The sequence below is a fragment of the Triticum dicoccoides genome, chromosome 5A (assembly GCF_002162155.2).
Source record: "Triticum dicoccoides isolate Atlit2015 ecotype Zavitan chromosome 5A, WEW_v2.0, whole genome shotgun sequence".
NCBI lineage: Eukaryota > Viridiplantae > Streptophyta > Magnoliopsida > Poales > Poaceae > Triticum > Triticum dicoccoides.
The window spans coordinates 579,863,254-579,887,235 of record NC_041388.1 but is presented as its reverse complement, the minus strand read 5'-3'; the positions used below and the strand labels follow the sequence as shown (position 1 = coordinate 579,887,235).

At 41.1% G+C, this 23,982-nt stretch overlaps 1 protein-coding gene across 1 annotated transcript; it reads right to left on the bottom strand.

Moving 5' to 3' along the window:
- Positions 1-1,008: 1,008 nt before the first annotated feature.
- LOC119303015 (DNA-directed RNA polymerase II subunit RPB2) lies at positions 1,009-9,057 on the bottom strand. The gene is made up of 25 exons (XM_037580094.1): positions 8,598-9,057; positions 7,300-7,521; positions 6,927-7,217; positions 6,576-6,773; positions 6,296-6,360; positions 6,142-6,228; positions 5,914-6,034; positions 5,774-5,818; positions 5,555-5,692; positions 5,375-5,447; positions 5,209-5,285; positions 5,023-5,130; positions 4,781-4,897; positions 4,286-4,441; positions 4,078-4,179; positions 3,768-3,893; positions 3,614-3,691; positions 3,439-3,534; positions 3,216-3,331; positions 3,055-3,124; positions 2,923-2,976; positions 2,689-2,832; positions 2,295-2,594; positions 1,700-2,122; positions 1,009-1,460 (listed from the first exon to the last, which is right to left on the bottom strand). The coding sequence occupies exons 1-25, from the start codon at positions 8,943-8,945 to the stop codon at positions 1,350-1,352; spliced, it is 3,666 nt and encodes a 1,221-aa protein (XP_037435991.1). The 5' UTR covers positions 8,946-9,057; the 3' UTR covers positions 1,009-1,349.
- Positions 9,058-23,982: the final 14,925 nt, after the last annotated feature.

Genomic DNA, 23,982 nt, shown 5'->3' with positions numbered 1-23,982 from the left:
ATGGTCTGTGTCTCCTGCGTCGGTGCTGCTGGTGGAGTGTGAAACACTGTCGGAGAGAAGTCATAAGTGTTTGCAGCTTCGTCATCATCATCGGAGAGTGTTTCACACTTATGACTTCTCTCACACAGTGTTTCACACTCCACATGAAGGCATCATCGTCATCCTCCGTCGATGCAACACTCCTTAGTGTGGTGGGAGAGAATGGCGGAAAATAAAATGGCGGCAAAGAAAATGAAAGGAAAAAGATTGCGGGAAAGTATTTTTTTCATGTATAAAACGGCAATGGTTGTACAGGATTTACAAGGCACTTTTAAATATAAACTTCTATGAAGCTCAAAACAAGTTTTCTAGTAGAATAAAAGAAATAAAATACAAAAAAATACTACAAATAAAATAGCTACTGATAACTAAACAGAAACAAAAAGAATATGTCAAAAAACTAAAGAAAACAATTTAAAGCAATTAAAATTAAAAGAAATAGCATAAAACCTAACAAACACTAAAACAGAACTGTTTTCATAAAAATCTAATTTTAAATAAATATAAAATTCGCCAATTAATTACTACTGGTAAACAAATTCACAAAGAACCAGTAGCAAAAAGAATCATCTTAAAAAATACTCCTAACTCAAATTATAGGCATCTAGTTATTTGAGCAAATTCATGAAAAAATTAAATTCAAACTTTCAAATCTAGTCAAACTTGATATCTACAGAAACTTCATAAAATTTCTAATGTAATGCAAAAAGAATCAAATTAAAATATTAAAAATCCTATTTGATATGAATTTTTTTAAACAGTAGAGCAGGTGTTGGCCGAAGAGGGACTCTTTGCCCAACTGTTGGCCGAAAAGTACTTTTTGGCTAACGGTTGGCCGAAATGTCCCTCTTCGACCAACAGGAGGCCAAAAAGTCCCTTTTCGGCCAACAGGAGGCCGACGGGGTGATACTTTTGATTTTTCTCCATTAGGGTGTATAGTTTCTGAATTTGCTATAAAAATCATCATAGTTTCAAAAAAAAATCCAAAGGCTACTCATGCCTCAACCCAGAAATTCATGCAACTGTCTTCATACAAGCATCGTTCGAGTTGAGCTCTTAAAAGCTAAGACTGTCAAAAGATGATGTTACCACACATTATTAGTCCTGTTAGTAAATGAATACTAATGTACTAATAAAGAACCTAAGTAACTTCATGTCTGGGCCTGGTATCTGACGTATCCAGAACACAATCAGAAGGATGATAGTTCTTAAGTTCCGCAACAAGGCACCCCGGAAAACAGTTCCAGTCAGGCACCCGAATACAACACTCGAAGCACAACGGTGCTTATCCCTCGCACCCTTGACCTCATTCAACGGTGCTTATCCCTCGCACCCTTGACCTCATGGGTGAGCATCCTGGGAGCAATCGCCATCGCCATGAGCTCCTGGAAGAGGAGCTTACATGCGTACGGTATATGGACCTGTGCAAGAGAACATAGACAGTATGATTACTAACTCTGGCAAAGCTATCCAAGGAAGATGGCTCAAGGGGCTGGCTATTTGGAAGTATAGTACTCCCTCCGTAAAACGTTTTTTAAGACTAGTTTAGACGACAAAAACATCTTATATTTTGGTAGAGGTAGTATTTCTAGATAAGGTTTTCGCATTCAAGTACTATGAACTAAAGAGGGGATAAGAGCAAAATAAAGTTCCTACTTACCTGGACAATGTCCGTTTTGTTCTTGCAGCCTCTGCATTCGAAGGAATTCTTCTTGAGATTGGCAATGGCAATGAGTCCACACTTCTCACAAACATGCACTCTGTAAGCATCGCTCTGGTCAAATAACCTTTCCTTCAAGAAAAATGCAGCTCCATGAGCAATCATGCAATCCCTCTCCATTTCTCCAAAACGGAGACCACCATCACGTGAGCGCCCCTCTGCTGGCTGTCTGGTCAGTATCTGGACAGGACCACGACCTCTAGAGTGAATTTTGTCATCCACCATATGCTTAAGTCTCTGGTAGTAAGTTGGACCTAAGAAAATCATTGCAGTCAATTTTCTCCCAGTATGACCATTGTACATGGTCTCAAATCCACGCATCTGATAGCCACACTTGTGCAGTGCTTTACTGATATTATCCACCTGAAATGTAAGTTAAAAATTAATGAGCACACACATACATTGCAAGTTAAGTTTAAATGCAAATTAGACAAGAGGTTACAGACGCTATTAAAAGATCACATGAGGAGATTGATATATTTTTCTTGAGAACAATTAGAGTAGAAGATCAATGAGTCCCCAAAAGATTACTCACAGTAACATCAGTGAAAGGAGTTGCATCTCCTTCCTTTCCCATGTGAGCCGCGACTTTACCCATAATACACTCAATCAGCTGGCCAATAGTCATACGGGATGGAATAGCATGTGGATTCACAATGATATCCGGTGTGATGCCTTCGATTGTCCATGGCATGTCCTCTTGTGTGTAAGTCATTCCAACAGTTCCCTTCTGACCATGCCTACTGCTGAACTTATCTCCTATTTGTGGTATGCGCACTGATCGCATTCTAACCTTGACAAATCTTAAACCATCAGCATTCGTTGTCAACAGAACCTGCAAACAAACTTACTTAGGAGCTGTTTGTTTGAAACTGAAAACACCACATAGACACATAAAAGTGGTGGCAGAAAGCCAGAAACAAACAAACCTGATCCACCATCCCACTTTCACTGTGACGCAGAGAAGTACTATGATCACGCTTTGAGTATCTAGTAGCTTGCCCTTGAGCATCATCTTGTGGAATTGGAGACGTCTTCCCAATAATGACATCTTCCCCAGAGACCCTTGTTCCCTGATACATGAATTATTTATACATTATAGGCAATCAGCAGCACAGTTGAGTGATAAAGATAAGCCTAGAGTAACAAATGCCTCTACTTACCGGTGGTGCAAGGCCATCATCATCTAATTTATCATAAGACCCATGGCGCATTCCCTACAAGGAAAAATACAGGAATGTTAGTTCATCAGATCTGCTTAGAGAAAATGCATGATGAATTATACAAAAAATCACCATAGTGTTCTCCCTATTTGGACGACCAAATTCCTCTTTGACAAGAGTCCCCATCTTCTTTTCCTCATCTCTGCATACGGAGTTTGAATTATTAGATTGGGCATTTGGGTAAATGAGCGGTGGCATGCTTACACTAGAATATGCTGAAATGCTAGCTGTACCTGTAAGAGCGGAAAAAAAGTGATCTGAAGAACCCACGATCTATTGAAGATTGGTTCATAATAACCGAATCTTCTTGGTTATATCCAGAGTAGCATGCAATGGCAACAATTGCATTCTTCACAGAACACCAAAGCAAGATATTAATAATTACATAAAATGCAAAGATCCAGAATATGATTAAAAAAGCAAACAGAGTGCCCCGAGTTAAGATTGTTTACTTACAATGCCAGCTGGTAACTGCCTGAAGTGCAAATGCTCCATAGCACGAGTAGTAACAAGAGGCTTTTGTGGGTAGTACAGAACGTAGGCCAATGTGTCCTGAATCCAAATGGTGGGTGATGAAGGTTCAAACCAAGACCGACCATCAAACCAAGATACCAAGACAAATGGCACTCACCATTCTTAACTGATAGTTGGTAACATAGATTCCCATGGCTTGCTTTCCCATAGCAGACTGATATGTATTACGAGGTGACTGTAATCAAAGAAATGAATTAGACATGTTTAAAAACATATGCAGTGGATTAGCATTGTGTAAGGGGATGAGTCACCTGGTTGTGATCAGGAAAAGGAATAATTGACGCACACACACCAAGTATCAATGAAGGGTGAATCTCACAGTGCGTATAAGTCTCAGAATATGCCTCCCCTGGATTATGCCTCGAAGTTTCAAGGTCCTGAAATTTTAATTTGTTGGCATTACTAGCAGAGCATGAATCTAGGATGAAGGAAAAGCCTCAGCATAAAGAAATGCAAATAGAACGAAGAAACGAAGTATGTAAAGGAATGCCAATAGAATGGAGAACTTGGTCAGCCCACAACTGTTCAATCAGGTATACTTCAAATGCAAACAGAACTTACACGTATAGTCATAGAGATCATAGTAGTTTCTTCCTCTTCAGTGTCTATGTACTCTATAAATCCTTTGGCAACCAAGTCATGCCAACCTTCATCAGGAGTCTCCTGGATGACCATACAGTAGGATAATATACGAGCATATGAGAAAAAAAATACATGCATACCAATTCAAATTTGAATAAAAACTAGCATAAAATAAAGAATATCAGACCCTTTGCTGCAATGCTCGGATATGTTTCTTCTTAATTAGAAGCCTCTGGTTTTCAACGATAAACAGCGGGCGACTGCAACGCCCGTAATCAGTATAGAGTCGAAGTTCTTTAAGACGGATATCACGAACGACACCAACTTCAGTGTTGACATCAATCTGAAAATTAACAACATTCAGCATGTAATTTTGAGACCTGAATCTCATAAAAAATCACATACCAGAAATTAATGACTTTCTTAACATGTTCTATGCTAAAGAAATTCAAGATGTACATGTTTGCCATACATCTTGAAAATAATCTTTACTTTGGATAGTACCAGATATCAAAGAAAGTTAGGGTTGCATATGGAAGGGCAACAAAATCACATATTAATGGAGTGTTCCAATCTGTTAAGTATACAAATTATGCAGATAATATATGTTTTTCAATACTATATCCATTCTGCTACAATGCCAGCAGCTTTTAGCATGAAACAGTAGAAGCAGGGTACAAACCTGTCTTCTTAAACGACGAAGGGTCTTCACCAATAGGTCAGGATTCCTATGAATTCCAACCCAACAACCATTCACAAATATTTTAGCAGCTTGAGGAATGACTGCCGGTGATATCTCCTGTTAAAAACGAATCAAGAACGAAATCAGTGACTGTTGTAACTGGTAAATGACACGAAACTTTAACCTTGGGCAAGATAAGCAAATGAAAATGCATGCGCACACATTGAGAAGGGGAAACAAACCTCAAAATTTTCTGTGCCCCATTCTTCCAAAAATTCCAAAATAGGATTTGCAGCAGAACCAACAGTGATATAAACCATCAAGGCAAGATTTTTAACCAAGCCACAAGCCTGAATAAAGGTGTATAAAATATAAACCATTGACCAACTCCTTTGACGAAAGAGAATTTTAGAATGCGAATAACTTACCTGTCCTTCAGGAGTTTCAGCAGGGCACATCATTCCCCAATGAGAATTATGCAATTGGCGAGGTTTTGCCAGTTTCCCTGTTAATAAGATATTAAGATCACTAACCCTAAGGCGACCAGGTTTCAATGGGGAAGTAATGTATGAAAACAATTTGAGCAATATCAACCTTCACGCCCAATGGGAGAGTTCAACCTCCGAAGATGTGATAATGTAGAAGCATACGTAAGGCGATTAAGCACCTTGGTGTCAAAAGAAGAAATATTAAGAGCACATATTGGAACATTCGTTTGCTAAACCAAATTGTAGTAAAGCATACACGTGAATGTGATCATGAAAATGTACACACCTGAGACACACCGGCTCTTGTACCAGCTTGGTTAGCCTGTCCCCAGTTTCCAGTAGCAAGGGAATACTTCAATCCACTAGTAATGGTTTTAGCTTTAATAGCAAATTGCAAATTAACTTCCTTCCCATTATCAACACACTGGGTTCAACAGAAACAGCAGTTAGCAATTATCAGGACTGAGAAAAAGACAGAGCATGGTCACTGAAACAAGGGAGAAACCTTCTGAACATATGACCTCACATCCCTCGTCAATTTCCTGAAAAGCTGATTTTGTAAGAAAGAACAACATAATTAAGCTCACAGCTGAAGAAAAAAGAAGATACAAACACACTCAAATTTGCTAGCATATTGTAACAAACCATTCTGAACAGTCCTCCAAGCAATGGACCTGCAAGGTCAAGCCTTTTGTTGCCGTAATGATCTCTGTCATCTTCAGCTCTTCGACCAAGAGCACACATCAATAGTCGGTGAATAATATACCTGCATAATGAGGTAGGAAATTAGCTTATCTGCTTCTTAACAAGCTGCATGATAGAATGCAAACTTTTTGATTGACAACAGACTAATGTGCAGTATGGATCACATACCCGAAGTAGTATGCCTTTTTAGTTTCACAGAATTCACCTACACCAACATGGGGCAGCATTTCCTTTTGAAGTATCTCTTTCGCATACCTAAGAAGTTAAAGAGGTGAGTACTAAATTTGTTTTTACTCTTCTAGCAAAAAATGTAGAGACATACTTTATTCTTTTTTCTCGAGTTACACCAACTGTAGCACCTCGCTTTCCAATGTAGTCAAGAGCAACCTACAGATAAGGCTTGTCAAAGCTTTACACATGAAATAATATCAATGTAGCAACTTATATAACTAAAGTTCCAACCGAAGCTCAACTTAAGATGTGCCCCAACAAGAAAGAACAATTTAGTTTGATGACATAAATTCAAGCAGATGTGATATCAATGCAAGATTGCAAGTGATAAAGAACAATTTAGTTTCACTTATCAGTAGCCCAAGGAATACCTGCTGATTTTGAATGACAAAAGCTTCCTCCAAAGATGGGCGCAGCAATTCCATCATTTGTGTATCGGAGAAATCGTAGCATATGTGCTCCAGTATATCTTTGTCAGCGACAAATCCTAGTGCTCTGAACACAATGATGATGGGAATATCTGCACGAATGTAGGGCAGAGTAGCACGGATATATTGACCAGATGAACCCTGCAACATAGGAAACACTTAATAGCGTTAAGATCCTAACATTAGTTCAACTCACTGCATTCCCACATATATATGCCATGTAAGAAGGTGGCCCTAGACTGATACACATGCATCTGTGAAGAACTATTTGCAAGGCTTCAGTAAATTACTGACCCCTTTCGCGCCTGCTCGGGAAAGCATCCGAACAAACATGCTACTAGCAGGTCTGTTCTGGTTCTCTGCCATTGAACGGACTTCACCCACATATGCAAACTTATTTGGTTGCCTCTTCTTAAACACATAGACATGGTTGGTGCTCATCTTCTCCTGGGCAATGAGAACCTTTTCACTACCGTTGATTACAAAATATCCTCCTTGGTCATAAGGGCACTCTCCAAGTTCTGTGAGATCCTTTTCCGATTGTTGAAACAGTGTGCAGTAACTAGAACGCAGCATGATTGGGACCTGCAGCAGGCAAAACAGTTAAAAATCAAAGAATACAAACAGTGCATACTACAAGCATGTGTCAAGTTGTTAGCCACAACACCTTTCCAATGAAGACTTTCGGATACTCCGCAGTTTCTGTAACTTCTTCACAGTCATGTCCTTTCTTTACAACTCTGTATGATACATCTACATAAAGTGGTGCTGAGTATGTCAGATTCCTGAGCCTTGCTGATTTGGGGAATAAGGTAGCAGTCTCTCCATCAGCTTCAGTCATCATTGGTTTGCTCAGATAGATTTGACCAAAGCTGATCTTGTGGAGTGTCTAGAGAAGAATCAATACCATCGTAAGTGATAGCTCAAGGAAAATGGTGAAAATAATAATAAGCAAGCATGGTTTAAACTGAAAGGGCATTTAGCAAGTGTGCACATGGTAGCATTAGCAACATTCAAATTTGCCATGAACTCACAGAGGGTCTATGTGTGCATTTTCTTTGTTAAGTAACAGAAATACGTCTACACCATTGTTGGCATGCACTTCTATCCTAGAGATGTGAACTGTGCTCATGTAAGGCTTATAGCTCATGAAAACAAAACAAAAAAGTTGGACTCTGATCATGCCAGCCAGAAAACAGCATTCATCTTCAGAACTTGTGGGGCAGCTCATTCCCTATTACCATAGTGGATATGACTTATACTGCTTAAAGCTTAACAGCACCCACATCAACGTTGTAGTTCTTGTTCGCATAGGCAGGCCATTTTGTTAAAATAACAGCCAGTGAGACACCAAGGCATAGTCTGGCAACACAATGACTAGAACAACAATGACCAGCCAGTTCTTCACATTTTTCAACTCTATTATATAACAACACAATAGTTACATATTTCTGGATTTCCCAGTACAATTCATCAGTTTAAACTGATGAAAACAGGCAAAATAACAGAAACCATCTTGATAGTCAAGACCCTGAGACAAATACCCATGAGAAATAACTGAAACTAGCCAACAAGCATGTCTGCAAAACTCATTCTAAGCATTCCTAGTGCCACCTCTGAAATCCAAGCTTTAGCGGCTATCCGAAAGGGAGCTTGCAAGGGAGCTCTCATCTGAACACAGCCAAGCAATTCCACTCTTCAGAATCAAAATTCAATCCAACCACCACCATCACGGTTTTTTTTTTGTTGTTGCTTAATCATTGTCAAAATTCTCAGACCCCCACCATAAACACCAGCAAGCAGCTGAATACTCCCGCAAAACCCTAACTGGTCATCTATTTGAGCAGCGCCCCATCTAATCTGAGACCCGCCCGTCACCAGCTAGTCGTACCAAGGTCGCCAAACCCTAACCGACCAAGCTAAGAGCAAAAATTAAGCCATATTTGGTATGGTCGGGAGGGCAACCTCGGCGAACTCGGCCTGGCGGCCGGGGTTGTGCTGCGACTCGGGGCGGATCTCGATGTCGGCCGACTCATCGACGATCTCCTGCATGGTGTTCTGGATGAACTCGTCGAAGGAGTCGAGCTGCTGGCGCACGAGGCCCTTCTCCTCGAAGTAGGCGGAGATGACGGCCCAGGCGTCCTCCTGGGTAATCTCCTCCTCGTCCCGCGCCTCCTCCTCCTCGTCCTCCCCGTCCCCGCCGCCGGCGTATCCCCCCTCGACCTCCTCCTCAGCTCCGTACCCCCGGTGCTGGAGGTGCTGGTGCCCTCCCATATCCATCTCCATCCCCTCCTCATACTCGTCGTCCTCCATCGCCGGAGCGAGCCGCAACCCTAGCGGCGCTCGGGGATGGAGTGGGTGTGTCGGCTCTCGGCCTCGCGATGGGGAGAGGGGAGACGGGGGGGGGAGGGGCGGAAGCAGGAAGTGAGGAATTGGGGGCGCTCCGCCGATCTGGTTCAGTCTATATTGTGGGCGCAGGGGAGGTCGGTTTCCACTTTCCAGTGCGGGGTGTTTGTTGCGCTGGGCCTGTTTTTAGGCCTCGTTTGGTGACGATGGAAAGTGGGCCTGATGCGTATTAGTAACAGACCGGTACCATGTAAAAGGGCCGGATTGTCTCAAAAAAAATGTAAAAGGGCCGGATATACCCTAAAAAATGTTAAAGGGCCGGAGACAATAAAAATAATATTATATATATAAGAAACTAATAAAATTATATAAAATGGCACTACCTCTTCTGTAAACTTATATAAGGCGTTTTTGCAGTTCTACATTATACTAGTAGTTTACAGAGTGAGTAAAAAGCATATGCTGACAATATATACTTCGTTCTTAGTTTCAGTCAATTGTTACTATGTTAGTCAATGAAGTCAATTTGTTTACTAAAAGGAAAAGCATAATTTCATGTTCCCAAAATGAATACTCGCATGCTACAACTGTAATCGTATATGGGCTTTCCATGTAAAAGATGTGTACTAATTAAACTTGCTACTTAACTTTTTTTTTTGCAAATACACTTGCTACTTAACTTGGATGCACTATATCCTATTTGATGTGGACACCTAGAGAAGTTACAGTGCTACAAGTCTTTGTGATGTTATGGTGCTATGGTAGCACTATCAGAAAGTTGAAAAAGAAAATATGAATATTTGTGAAGATTAAGATACCGTGAAAGTGCTCTTTTGATCCTGAGATCACATGCTCTCTGATGAACAGTGAAATTCAAAAAATAGTAAAAAGATGAATGGTTTAACTTCCTATATTTTTTTGTGACGAAATGACATTCGTGGAGGTCTGGTGAAAAAAATCGATGCTTCCAACACTACTCTTGTCAAAGCATCATTTTTCTTTTGCCCAGACATCCACGAATGTTATTTTGCCACAAAAGTTTACAAGCAGTTAAAACATTCATCAATGTTATAAAAAAAGAATATTTTGTGTTTTTACTATTCTGGATTTAGTGTTCATCAGAAAGGACGTGAGCTCAGGTTCAAAAACTCCATATACAAGATACTACTCCCTTCGTTCCAAACTATAAGATGTTCTAACTTTTTTTCCGAATTGGATGTATATAGAGCGTTTTAGTGTATTTGTTCACCCATTTTAGTTTGTATGAAGTTCATATTGAAATATTCAAAACATCTTATAATTCAGAATAGATGTCGTAGATGTCGTAGATGTCGTAGATGATAATACAATCTTGCATACCACAAAAAATCCATTGAAAACACGACACATATTAAGAGAACCAAAAGCACAAATTCAATGGAAAATAGTATCTTCACATTTTCTCTCTTTCCCTCTTAGAGCATTTTTGTATTTTTCTATTACATAACTCAAATTTATATATGGATTTGTTTGACAATATAAATACACATTGTGTCAATGTCATCCAAAAGTTTTGGTTTTCTTCATAACCTCCCTCGTAGACACTTGTCTCGACAGCCAACGTTCACGCATGTATATACTATCCCCAAATTGGCTTAAATGTAGTTTCACTCACACCACAAGGTGGCGGCTCATCAATTATGACATAGTTCCATGATACGTCTTCAACGTATATATAGTTTTTTATTGTTTCATGCTATTCTACTATCAATCTTGGATATTTTATATGTAATTTTATATTATTTTTTGGGACTAACCTATCTTTAATACCTAATAGTTCACCCCCACTGACCTATTTCTCTTAACACCTAAATAGTTCATCCCCACTAACATATTTCTCTTAACATGCAAACTATCCACATCAGCATTCATGCCACATCAGCAACATGCGTTCCACTACTGAATTTTTCTGGCATATGGTGTGAAGCCACGTCATTCGTTGTTGTAGTTACTGTTGTTGTAGCTTCAGACGGTTGTATTTGACCTTTCCTCTCTCACATCACTGGATGCATGTACACAAACCGGCGAAGCAGACGGCCAGTCAGCTACCAAGGCAAGTGGGCAGAGGGCCACCCTCCAACATGCAGCTTTGTCCCTTCCTCTCCTCTCAGCACTAGGTGCATGCACCACATAATTAAGGAGAAGGTGAGGTAGCCGACCATCGGGCTGCCGAGGTAAACAATCGGCTACCTACTTATTCTCCTATGCCATGACTCTGTGCCTTGGAGGACCATCTGGCAGCTTGAGTAACATACAGCAGGTTGAGCGCCAAATGGATAAAATAGGCTCAGGTGAACATCATGACACATCATGAGTTAGAAAATAATTCAGGTGTCATCAAATTCGTCCGCAAAACTCGACGGTATTTCTACATTGTAAAACGTTTTCAATCTATAGCAGCTACATGTGACAACATCTCGGGCTACAATAGCTTGACAATTTAAATCCCTAATCGTTATCATGTTTGCCTGTGCAGTTGTTTTAAACAAAAGCCTTTGATGAATTGGAAGCAGACAGCGGTTAAAAATAAATCTAGGTAATCTTTATGATACACCATCTACTATGTATGTCTCTTAATCTTTGCTGCAATTAGTGATAACAAGTTTCTTTCATGTAGTAGTCTCATGTTTTGTAATTTCGGAACAGAAGGAGTTCAATAAGTTTTTCTTATGGATATCAGTTATCTACCTAGCACCATATGAATAGTTACCGATGTCTCTTCTTGATAGGTATGATATATGATATATTCATACTCTTCTTGGGAGGTAAATACAGATCCCAAATTCATGGTTTCTATTAATTCCCGATTTCTTGATCCATTTTATTTATTGTGTCTGCAGGTCATTTTGATCATCGATGGAATTTCTACTTGATTTCGAAACAATATCCATCATAGATTAGGATCAAACGATAAGTATTGAGAGAAGCTTTGATCTATGCTTCAATTATTGCTACATGTGACATGTCCTCTCTACATATTCTTTTGTAATGTCTAGCAATAAGTTGTTTGTTGAAAATCAAAACAGGCGTCTGTTCTTGCTGAAGCAATAAGTGTATATAATAGAGAAAAGTATATTTTTCGTCCCTCAATTCTTGGTGGAGTTTAGATTTGGTCCCTCAACTTCAAAACCGGACAACTTGCACCCTTAACTATTGAAACCGGACAAGATTCATCCCTGTTCACGGTTTTGACCGGTTTTGGTGTTGTCCCACCCCGGTTTGACCATGCCGACTGAAATTCATGTACTTTTCCCAAGTCAGCGTAAAGTTTTCGGATCCTGCTATTTTTTCAAATACGTGAACTTAAAAAAAATGTGTACTCATTTTAAATCCATGTACTTTTTCACAGTTCACACATTTTTTTCAAATCCACATACTTTTTAAAAGTTCATGTAGTTTTTTCAAATTCATGTAATTTTTTCAAATCAACGTACTTTTACATATTCACGTACATATTTTTGGAAAGAGTTCATGAATTTGAAAGATTTATGCAAAATTTCAAAAAAATACACGGATTTTGAATTTTTGCATGCTAATTAGAAAAAATATGTGGATTTGAAATAATTATGTCAACTTGAGACAAGTACGTGAGTTTCAGACAAACTTCATGAATTGAAAAAGGAACACGGATTTGAAAAAAAATACATGAACTTTAAAAAGTATGCAGATTTGAAACAAGTATGTGAATTTCAAAAATAGTTCATGGATTTAAAAAAATACTTAGATTTGATTAAACTACACGAACATGGAAAAATACGTGGATTTAAAAAATGTACGCAATTTGTTTCTTTAAACGAATTTTTTAAAAGTACGCATATTTCAAAATAGTTCACGGACTTGAAAAAACATGTTTATTTTTGAAAAAATTATGCGACCTTGCAAAAACTATGCGGATTTGAAAAGAGTACATGAATTTCAAAAAGTTCACGAATATGAGAAAAATACGTGAATTCGAATCAGCACTGGTCAAAACCGGGATGAGTCAGCACCAAAACCGGTCAAAACTGCGAGCAGGGATGAACCTTGTCCGGTTTCGGTAGTTGGGGGTGCAAGTTGTCCGGTTTTGAAGTTGAGGGACTAAATCTAGACTCCACCAAAAATTGAGGGACAAAAAGTATACTTTTCTCTATATAATATGTTGTCACCTGACATTATTATTTACCAGCACTAAATTTGTTGGCACACTACCAAGTGTCTTATACCCACAGTCTTATTCCTCTTAATCTATATGGTTATTCTTCTTACATTCATCTACCATGGTCATCTCTATTTTGTATACTAGCTACCCTGTATCTCCTAAACAGTAGCATATACATGTGATGCTCAAACTGCCGGAACAAAGATTTAAGCATGCATACCGAGTTGCCAACCATGCCGTATTTTTTGCTATGTACAAGTTGTTTCGCAGGAAAATATTTTTTTCATGGTTCTGGTCATCTGTTCTAGATATACCTATATGCCAAAATCCAGATATCCCTCTGTGCAACAAATTATGCATAGTAAATTGGTTTGTAAATAATGAATATGGATATCCATTCAGTTTACTTAAATTTCTCCATATTTTTTCCTTTTGCACGTGTTTGTACTAGAATCAACTTCACGTCACTGCAGGAGAAGCTAATTTGCCTCTGGGTATGCATCTATCTTCGTACAATATAACAAATTTACTTAAATTGATTTCGTTAGTTATATAAATGTATAATCAAAGTATGCCAAATTGTCCTCATTACCTCATGTCATGTTGTACGTGTGTTTGCGTGCCAAAGATGTTATGCTCCTCAATGTTAATTATTGTCCATAACCATACATCTAATTATTGTTGGAATATTGTAATGAAGCTATGCAGATTGAATATCTTACTATAGTTGTTTCACTGCTTTGTAAAGCTTCCTGTAATTTCATTAAGTATGACAGTAACTTCTTATATATTTTGTAACAGTCGTTTACGTGAGCTAAAAAACATCCCACCCCAGTGATAAAATTAATTTTCTTTTTATCTCTTTATTTACCCTTTAGAATACACATCATGAATTTTTAAAGTTTTACACAATAACATCCCGCAGCAATGAGCGGGGCATTTATCTAGTTAACCTAGAGCCCAGCGCCAGTTGTTGTTTTGTGATTGTTTTTGGATTTTCAGAAAATCAATATCAAAAGAGTCCAAACGAAGAAAAAACTTTGGATTTATTTTTTCTAGACCAGAAGAGACCCACAAAGGTTTGGGAGAAGACATGAGGAGTCACGAGGAAGCGACAAGCTCAGGGACGCGCCCCCGGTCTTGTGGGCCCCTCGTGGCACCTCCCGACCTAATTTCACCTCTATAAATTTCCAAATATTTCCAAAACATCAGAGAGCCACCCGAACAACTTTTCCGCCGCCGCAAGTTTGTCTTCTTCCGCGATCCCATCTGGACGCCTTTTCCGGCACTCTGCTGGAGGGGGAATTGATCACAGAGGGCTTCTACATCATCCTTGTTGCCCTTCCGATGATGCGTGAGTAGTTTACTACAGACCTATGGGTCCATAGCTAGTAGCTAGATGGCTTCTTCCCTTTCTTTGATCTTCAATACAATGTTCTCATCGATGTTCTTGGAGTTCTATTTGATGTAATCTTCTTTTGCGGTGTGTTTGTTGGGATCTGATGAATTGTGGGTTTATGATCAGACTATTTATGAATATTAATTGAGTCTTCTCTGAATTCTTTTATGCATGATTATCATGCCATTGTATTTCTCTCTGATCTATCCGCTTAGTTTGGCCAACTAGATTGATTTTTCTTGCAATGAGAGAGGTGCTTTGTGATGAGTTCAATCTTGCGATGCTCAATCCGAGTGACAGAAAGGGACATGACATGTATTTGTATTGTCGTCATTAAGGATAAAAAGATGAGATTTATTTATATTGTTTGGGTTTACTCCGACGCGGATTTTTGGGACATGGTGGCACGCGAGGATGATATCCAGGCAGTCCACTAAAGCTTTGAGATGCATACTTAATATATTGATTAATTGAATACGAGGGGATACACAATCATAAAGTTGCAAATACAGAATGTAAATACATAGAGTGGGCCAGCACACATAATGGGCAATAAATGCTGCTCAACGTCAGGTGAGATGTGATAGGATATGTGTCTCTCGCCTCCACCTCTCTCTCACGCAAGTGGAACAGCGAGCAGGAGCACTGCAATAGTGAGGAGAGGAGTTGGGTGTTGTTCTTGGTGCTCACAAGATGGATCCAGTGAGATATGTTACCACTGAAGAAGAAGCTCCTCTTGATGTCGTCTACCACTTCCATTCATTCTCTTCCGGAGGGACTCTGCTAGTTCATCTCATGGTCGGAGCTCTAAGTTCATGAGCTGCTCCATGTTGCACTCTAGTTAATCATCTCCTACAAGAATCATTTATATCTAAGTATTATATATTACTGTCATGTGCATCAATGTTGAAGAAAAATGCTTAAGCAATCCAATTCATACATGTTTTTATGCTAAACTAACTATTCCATTTGAAATGTTTATTACTTAATAATATTGACCCACGGTCTGTATCAAGGAGATTGCATGCATTTTCAATGCACTGGCATGCACCGGCAAAAATATCAATTCAGCAACAACATGCACTTCACCATTTAATAGGTGGAGTTATTCGCCAACATGTTTCAACCGCCTAGTATGAATGAATCAAGCTCCATGTTTTGTTATGGGCAGCTACTCCTACTCCCACCTCGTTTCAACCGCCCTATTAGATATGAATGAATGAAGCTTGAATCTACTGTTGCCTCCTCGCATCATGCTAATTGATTCATGTTGTAGAGTAGCTGGTCCTAAGTCAAATATTCTATTTTAATCAATGTGAGTTATTTGTTTTTTTGTATTTAGCACTCCAGATGTTAGTGAGCACATTGGACAACATAATCCAGGATTAGAAGAAAATGTTGTGTTCTGTTCATAGCGAGTTATATCTAACTGATGACATAGTCAGCAGCTAAGTGGTGATTATTACTTAGCACAAGTAGGGCAGACCTTAATGGAAATGCTAATTGGATGATTAGCTGAACAAGAAGAGCTGGATCCTCATGTAGAACAAACTAGTCTATCTTCCATGTCCTGTACTATGCACATCGCCACAAAGTTGTTCAGTCACAAGAACAAAAGAAAAATGGCTAAGGGGAAGAGAAGGAATGAGAGGGGAGGAGCTATGAGCTGGGCCCGGGATATTTTTTTCCAAAAGGGGCTCCATATCACCATGGATGAGTTCTAGCTAGCCATGCATATGAACTAGAGCAGCAGGATGAGTGAAGTTGCGCGACGGATAAGAGATGGTCTGCATGTTCCCTTTAAACCGGTGGTGCAGGTTGCTGTTGGTGACTTGCTAAACATAAATGAGTTGCTCTTGTCAGTCTGGCGGGCACGCCTCCATTCAATGCATGCCTGACTTGCGGGCCATCTACTGCATCTGTCGGATGCAATTCGCAGTTATACCAGATGCTATACAGGGAGGCGGAAATCGTTATACGGCCGACGGGTATTCAAGTTGCACGAATCACGCGGCAGAGTGTGGTGTGGATATCGACCGCGCATGGCCGCATGTCCACTCGCGATTATTCGGGGTTTACTCTGTCTACATTATGTCATCTTGCTTAAGGCATTACTCTATTTTTATTAACTTAACTAGGTAATTGTCTGTGTGTTGCAACGGGGGAGGAGGGACTAATCCTAGTGGTTTAACATTGGTCATATCCACATGTACATAAGATGATATTGTCAACATTTCCATTACATCAGTCTTCTTCCTGCACTGATTATCACCGTTTGTCCATCTCCTCAATCCAAGCATCATAATCAAAATTAACAAAACTACACTTCATGTTGACTTAAAATAAGACACATCAAAACTTTATTTTGGATAAGCAATGTTGTATTTTTTTGACCATTCCATAACTATGTGTTTTTTATGTACAAAAAAATCAGATCCTAGAAAGAATGGGCATACATCAAGAGTGTCGACGCCGTCTTCATCATCTATTTATTCTGTTCTCCTTCGAACTCCTCACGGAAATGTGTGCTATTGTTTCCTGCAACACAAAATTATCAATTTTCAATCCCAACATGTGAAAGCAGCACAAACTAATAATGGGTGGCTGCTACATTGCCTCACACCATCATCATTCCCATCCTCTTGGTCTTCAATCTTCCTTCGAAAACGGTTCCTACCTTTAGGGGATGCACTCAGTGAGCCCATTGTGTGGTTGTCAATCTCATCATCATCATCGGCCAACAAATTGGAAGTGCTCCATTTCTTCACAAGCTTTGACTCCTACCTTTTGTGTTTATGATAATTCCACGACAAAGGAAAGCATAGCAATAAATCATCAAATACAAAGTTATATCACTGTTCTTAACACACCGGGATTGCTCAATGGAAGTGGTGGATCACAACTTACAATGCTACTCATGCCCTTGTGGGATACCTTGGCATATACTAGGCATAAAATTTTAGTACCATGAGATCAATTGTGTCAAATACAGTGTGTGTACTTCACTATGGATTAAATGTCAATTCCCATGAATCATGACTACAAGAAAATTGAGACATGTGACGAAAATCCGCATGACAGTGGTGGACAACGTCACACAAGTAGCTAATGTGTAGTTTGCCACCATCCCTGTCGTCGAGGGATGGTGCTATGTGGGATGTGGTGGTGTAGTTTGCCGCCATCCATGTCGAGTTTGATGCGGCCACTGTCAACGTCCTAGCATGCATCAGTTGGAGTCATGTGCCGCATTGACGTGAGAACCGTGCTGGCATGCTGCAGTGCTACATTGTTCACCATGTCGTCGAGGTTGAAAGGCTCATTCAACTAGTCGCTCGAATAACCATTTGCTTGAAACTCTTTGCTCGGCACAGTTCGATTTGATTTGTTGTGTGAACTCTCATTCATAAGAATCAATTCACTTTAACCGAAAAACAAGAAGAGCGCATGCTCCTATCAAAAAGAAGAAGGTATGCTCAAATTAAATCAGAAGACACAGGGGATGGCATGCCACCACTGGTATCGCTTGATCCAGAACCCATCACTGCGCGCCGCGAACATCTTCGTCACCGGTCAAGGGCAGGCGGAGGTGATCGAGGAGCACGACAACGTAGGCGGCGGGATCGGATGGACGTCGGAGTCGCCGAAGCCACGGAGGTTGGGGACGAGGGCGCGACGAGTGATACATCTCCATTGTATCTATTATTTTCGATTTTTTGATGCCAATATTATACAACTTTCACATATTTTGGCAACTTTTTATATGATTTATTGGACTAACCTATTGATCCAGTGCCCAGTGCCAGTTCTTGTTTGTTGTATGTTTTTTGTTTCGTAGAAAATCCATATCAAACGAAGTCGAAACACGATAAAAATTTACGGAGAATTATTTTGGAATATTTATGATTTTTGGGAGATGGAATCAATGCAAACGGGGGCCCACAGTGACCACAACCCACTAGGGCGCGTCGGGCACCTCCAGGCGCATCCAGGTATCTTGTGCCCTCCTCGAACGTCGGTTGGGGCCATTCTTCTGGTGCAAGAAAGATAATTTATGGGAAAAAATTATGTAAATTTTTTAGCACAATCGGAGTTACGGATCTTCGGAAATTTAAGAAATGGTGAAGGGCCGGATCTGGGGAACGCGAAACAGAAGAGAACAGAGATGGAGATCCAATCTCGGAGGGCTCCCGCCCCTCCGCCGCCATGGAGGCCATGCACTACTAGGGAAAAGCTTAGCACTAGCGTGGGTCAAATGCTTAGCAGTAGCGCGGGTGGCCACGCTACTGATACGACGCTACAACTAACGCTTATCAGTAGCGCGGTTTGACCCGCGCTACTGCTATCTAGGGATAGCAGTAGCGTTCATCTCCAACACGCGTTGTTGCTAATAGCTGTAGCGCCCTAGTACAAAGAGTGCTATTGATAAGACCTCGCTGTTGCTAAAGCCATACCCCGCGCTACTGTTATTAGTTTCTGAATTTTTTTCCTGCTCCATATTTTGTGCTGCTGAATTTTGTTTAGGGCTTTATACAATAATCTCTAGCATATTATACACATACAAATGTAATCATAGCCTATACATACAAATAGTCTCATCAAATCATGTCATCATCATAATCATCATCCAACACAAAGTGGTCTCTCGTCATCATCTCGAAAATAGCAATACAAGTCTCGAATACTTGCAACTACATCGTCATCCATCTAAACAATGGTAGCGGAACCTCAAGTAATAGCGGAACTATGAGTGATAGCGGAACTATGCAGTACATGAGGCGGCGGTTATGAGTCCTCTCTTGCGCTAGCGTGAACCTCAAGTAACTAGCTTCTGGTTCTTGTCTGCTTTTTGCAGAGAATTTTTTTGAATTTTATTTTGATATAATTTTTTAAAAATTATTTTTAACGTGACTCGAAATTTCGTGATTAAAAGAGTTCAGAAATGCCTCCTTATTACACGCAAAATAATGATTCCTCCACCTGACAACCGGGACCCACTGGAAGGGCCTCTGTATTTCATGAAAAAAACATTCCCCCCGTTGACAGCTCGGACCCACCAGCTATATCTTCGCACGCAAGGAAGTGCCTCCTTATTACAAAAAATGAATACTCCCTTGCTAGCTGGGACCCACCATAGTGTGAGGCTGACTTGTGGGCCTACTAAGTTGACGGGAGCTGCGCATAGTGCGTGTATGGGGAATGGCTGCCTAGAAACCTGGCTGGGCCAATTCTCGGAGTTTGTAACAGAAGTTGTAGCTGGCGATATGCCCAGCGTATTAAGTTAATTTTTTCGAAAAGGGGCACTTTATTACTTCAAAAATTTAAGCATTACACCCGGCCTCTGCATAGCTAAGATGCACACAGCCAAAAAATATCCTCACATTCAAATGAAAAATAATAAAAAGGCGAAATACAAGGAAAACATGCAGTATCCGTATAACGCCTAAAGCGGAGGGGGGCCAATCATAAGATCATGCTGCCACCCATGTTGGGTAAAAGTATCCCTCGCCGTAGCCTCCAATCATGTACACGCCTCCATAAACAGGTCTCGATTCTCCACACGTTGTAGAGAGGACCATAACTGAGAAGTCATGGTACATCTGTAGATAACCTGCATAAGAGAAGTACTTTTATCGTTAAAAACTGTTGGAGATTGTAGCAGAAACTAAAATTTTCTACGCATCACCAAGATCAATATATGGAGTATTCTAGCAACGAGAGGGACAGGAGTGCATCTACATACCCTTGTAGATCGCGAGCGGAAGCGTTCAAGAGAACGGGGTTGATGGAGTCGTACTCGTCGTGATCCAAATCACCGATGACCGAGTGTCGAACGGACGGCACCTCCGCGTTCAACACACGTACGGTTGGGGAAGACGTCTCCTCCTTCTTGATCCAACAAGGGGGAAGGAGAGGTTGATGGAGATCCAACAGCACGACGGTGTGGTGGTGGATGCAGCGGGGATCTCGGCAGGGCTTCGCCAAGCTCAGCGAGAGGGAGAGGGAGGCGCCAGGGGCTAGGGTGCGGCTGCCCTCCCTCCCCCCACTATATATAGGCCCCCTGGGGGGGGGGCGCCGGCCCTAGGAGATCCAATCTCTAAGGGGGCGGCGGCCAAGGGGGGTGGCTTGCCCCCCAAGCCAAGTGGGGCGCCCCCCATGTTGGGTTTCGTAGTAATTTCAAAAAATTTCCTACGCACACGCAAGATCATGGTGATGCATAGCAACGAGAGGAGAGAGTGTGATCTACGTACCCTTGTAGATCGACAACGGAAGCGTTGACACAACGTAGAGGAAGTAGTCGTACGTCTTCATGATCCGACCGATCCAAGCACCGTTACTCCGGCACCTCCGAGTTCTTAGCACACGTACAGCTCGATGACGCTCCCCGGGCTCCGATCCAGCAAAGCTTCGGGGATGAGTTTTGTCAGCACGACGGCGTGGTGACGACGATGATGTTCTACCGATGCAGGGCTTCGCCTAAGCACTGCAACGATATGACCGAGGTGGAATATGGTGGAGGGGGGCACCGCACACGGCTAAGGAACGATCACGAGGATCAACTTGTGTGTTCTAGGGTGCCCCCTGCCTCCGTATATAAAGGATCCAAGGGGGGGGGGTGCGGCCGGCCTAGAGGAGGCGCGCAGGAGGAGTCCTACTCCTACCGGGAGTAGGACTCCCCTCCCGTTCCTTGTCCAACTAGGAGAGGTGGAGGGAGAGAAGGAAAGGGGGGGCGCCGCCCCTTCCTCCTTGTCCAATTCGGACTAGGGGGAGAGGGGGCGCGCGGCCTGCCCTGGCAGCCCCTTCCTCTTCTCCACATTAGGCCCATGAGGCCCATTAACCCCCCGGGGGGTTCCGATAACCCCCCGGTGCTCCGGTTTTATCCGAAACTTCCCCGGAACCCTTCCAGTGTCCGAATATAGTCGTCCAATATATAAATCTTTATGTCTCAACCATTTCGAGACTCCTCGTCATGTCCGTGATCACATCCGGGACTCCGAACTAACATCGGTACATCAAAATGCATAAACTCATAATAACTGTCATCATAGCTTTAAGCGTGCGGACCCTACGGTTCGAGAACAATGTAGACATGACCGAGACACGTCTCCGGTCAATAACCAATAGCGGGACCTGGATGCCCATATTGGCTCCTACATATTCTACGAAGATCTTTATCGGTCAGACCGCATAACAACATACGTTGTTCCCTTTGTCATCGGTATGTTACTTGCCCGAGATTCGATCATCGGTATCCAATACCTAGTTCAATCTCGTTACCGGCAAGTCTCTTTAATCGTTCTGTAATACATCATCTCGCAACTAACTCATTAGTTGCAATGCTTGCAAGGCTTATGTGATGTGCATTACCGAGAGGGCCCAGAGATACCTCTCCGACAATCGGAGTGACAAATCCTAATCTCGAAATACGCCAACCCAACATCTACCTTTGGAGACACCTGTAGAGCACCTTTATAATCACCCATTTATGTTGTGACGTTTGGTAGCACACAAAGTGTTCCTCCAGCAAACGGGAGTTGCATAATCTCATAGTCATAGGAACATGTATAAGTCATGAAGAAAGCAATAGCAACATACTAAACGATCGGGTGCTAAGCTAATGGAATGGGTCATGTCAATCAGATCATTCACCTAATGATGTGATCCCGTTAATCAAATAACAACTCCTTGTTCATGGTTAGGAAACATAACCATCTTTGATTAACGAGCTAGTCAAGTAGAGGCATACTAGTGACACTCTGTTTGTCTATGTATTCACACATGTATTATGTTTCCGGTTAATACAATTCTAGCATGAATAATAAACATTTATCATGATATAAGGAAATAAATAATAACTTTATTATTGCCTCTAGGGCATATTTCCTTCAGTCTCCCACTTGCACTAGAGTCAATAATCTAGATTACACAGTAATGATTCTAACACCCATGGAGCCTTGGTGCTGATCATGTTTTGCTCGTGGAAGAGGCTTAGTCAATGGGTCTGCTACATTCAGATCCGTATGTATCTTGCAAATCTCTATGTCTCCCACCTGGACTAGATCCCGGATGGAATTGAAGCGTCTCTTGATGTGCTTGGTTCTCTTGTGAAATCTGGATTCCTTTGCCAAGGCAATTGCACCAGTATTCTCACAAAAGATTTTCATTGGACCCGATGCACTAGGTATGACACCTAGATCGGATATGAACTCCTTCATCCAGACTCCTTCATTTGCTGCTTCCGAAGCAGCTATGTACTCCACTTCACATGTAGATCCCGCCACAACGCTTTGTTTAGAACTGCACCAACTGACAGCTCCACCGTTTAGTGTAAACACGTATCCGGTTTGCGATTTAGAATCGTCCGGATCAGTGTCAAAGCTTGCATCAACGTAACCATTTACAATGAGCTCTTTGTCACCTCCATATATGAGAAACATATCCTTAGTCCTTTTCAGGTACTTCAGGATGTTCTTGACCACTGTCCAGTGACCCACTCCTGGATTACTTTGGTACCTCCCTGCTAAACTTATAACAAGGCACACATCAGGTCTGGTACACAACATTGCATACATGATAGAGCCTATGGCTGAAGCATAGGGAACATCTTTCATTTTCTCTCTATCTTCTGCAGTGGTCGGGCATTGAGTCTGACTCAACTTCACACCTTGTAACACAGGCAAGAACCCTTTCTTTGCTTGATCCATTTTGAACGTTTTCAAAATGTTGTCAAGGTATGTGCTTTGTGAAAGTCCAATTAAGTGTCTTGATCTATCTCTATAGATCTTTATTCCTAATATGTAAGCAGCTTCACCGAGGTCTTTCATTGAAAAACTCTTATTCAAGTATCCCTTTATGCTATCCAGAAATTCTATATCATTTCCAATCAGTAATATGTCATCTACATATAATATCAGAAATGCTACAGAGCTCCCACTCACTTTCTTGTAAATACAGGCTTCTCCAGAAGTCTGTATAAAACCAAATGCTTTGATCACACTATCAAAGCATTTATTCCAACTCCGAGAGGCTTGCACCAGTCCATAAATGGATCGCTGGAGCTTGCACACTTTGTTAGCTCCCTTTGGATCAACAAAACCTTCCGGTTGCATCATATACAACTCTTCTTCCAGAAATCCATTCAGGAATGCAGTTTTGACATCCATCTGCCAAATTTCATAATCATAAAATGCGGCAATTGCTAACATGATTCGGACAGACTTAAGCATCGCTACGGGTGAGAAGGTCTCATCGTAGTCAACCCCTTGAACTTGTCGAAAACCTTTTGCAACAAGTCGAGCTTTGTAGACAGTAATATTACTGTCAGCGTCAATCTTCTTCTTGAAGATCCATTTATTCTTAATGGCTTGCCGATCATCGGGCAAGTCAACCAAAGTCCATACTTTGTTCTCATACATGGATCCCATCTCAGA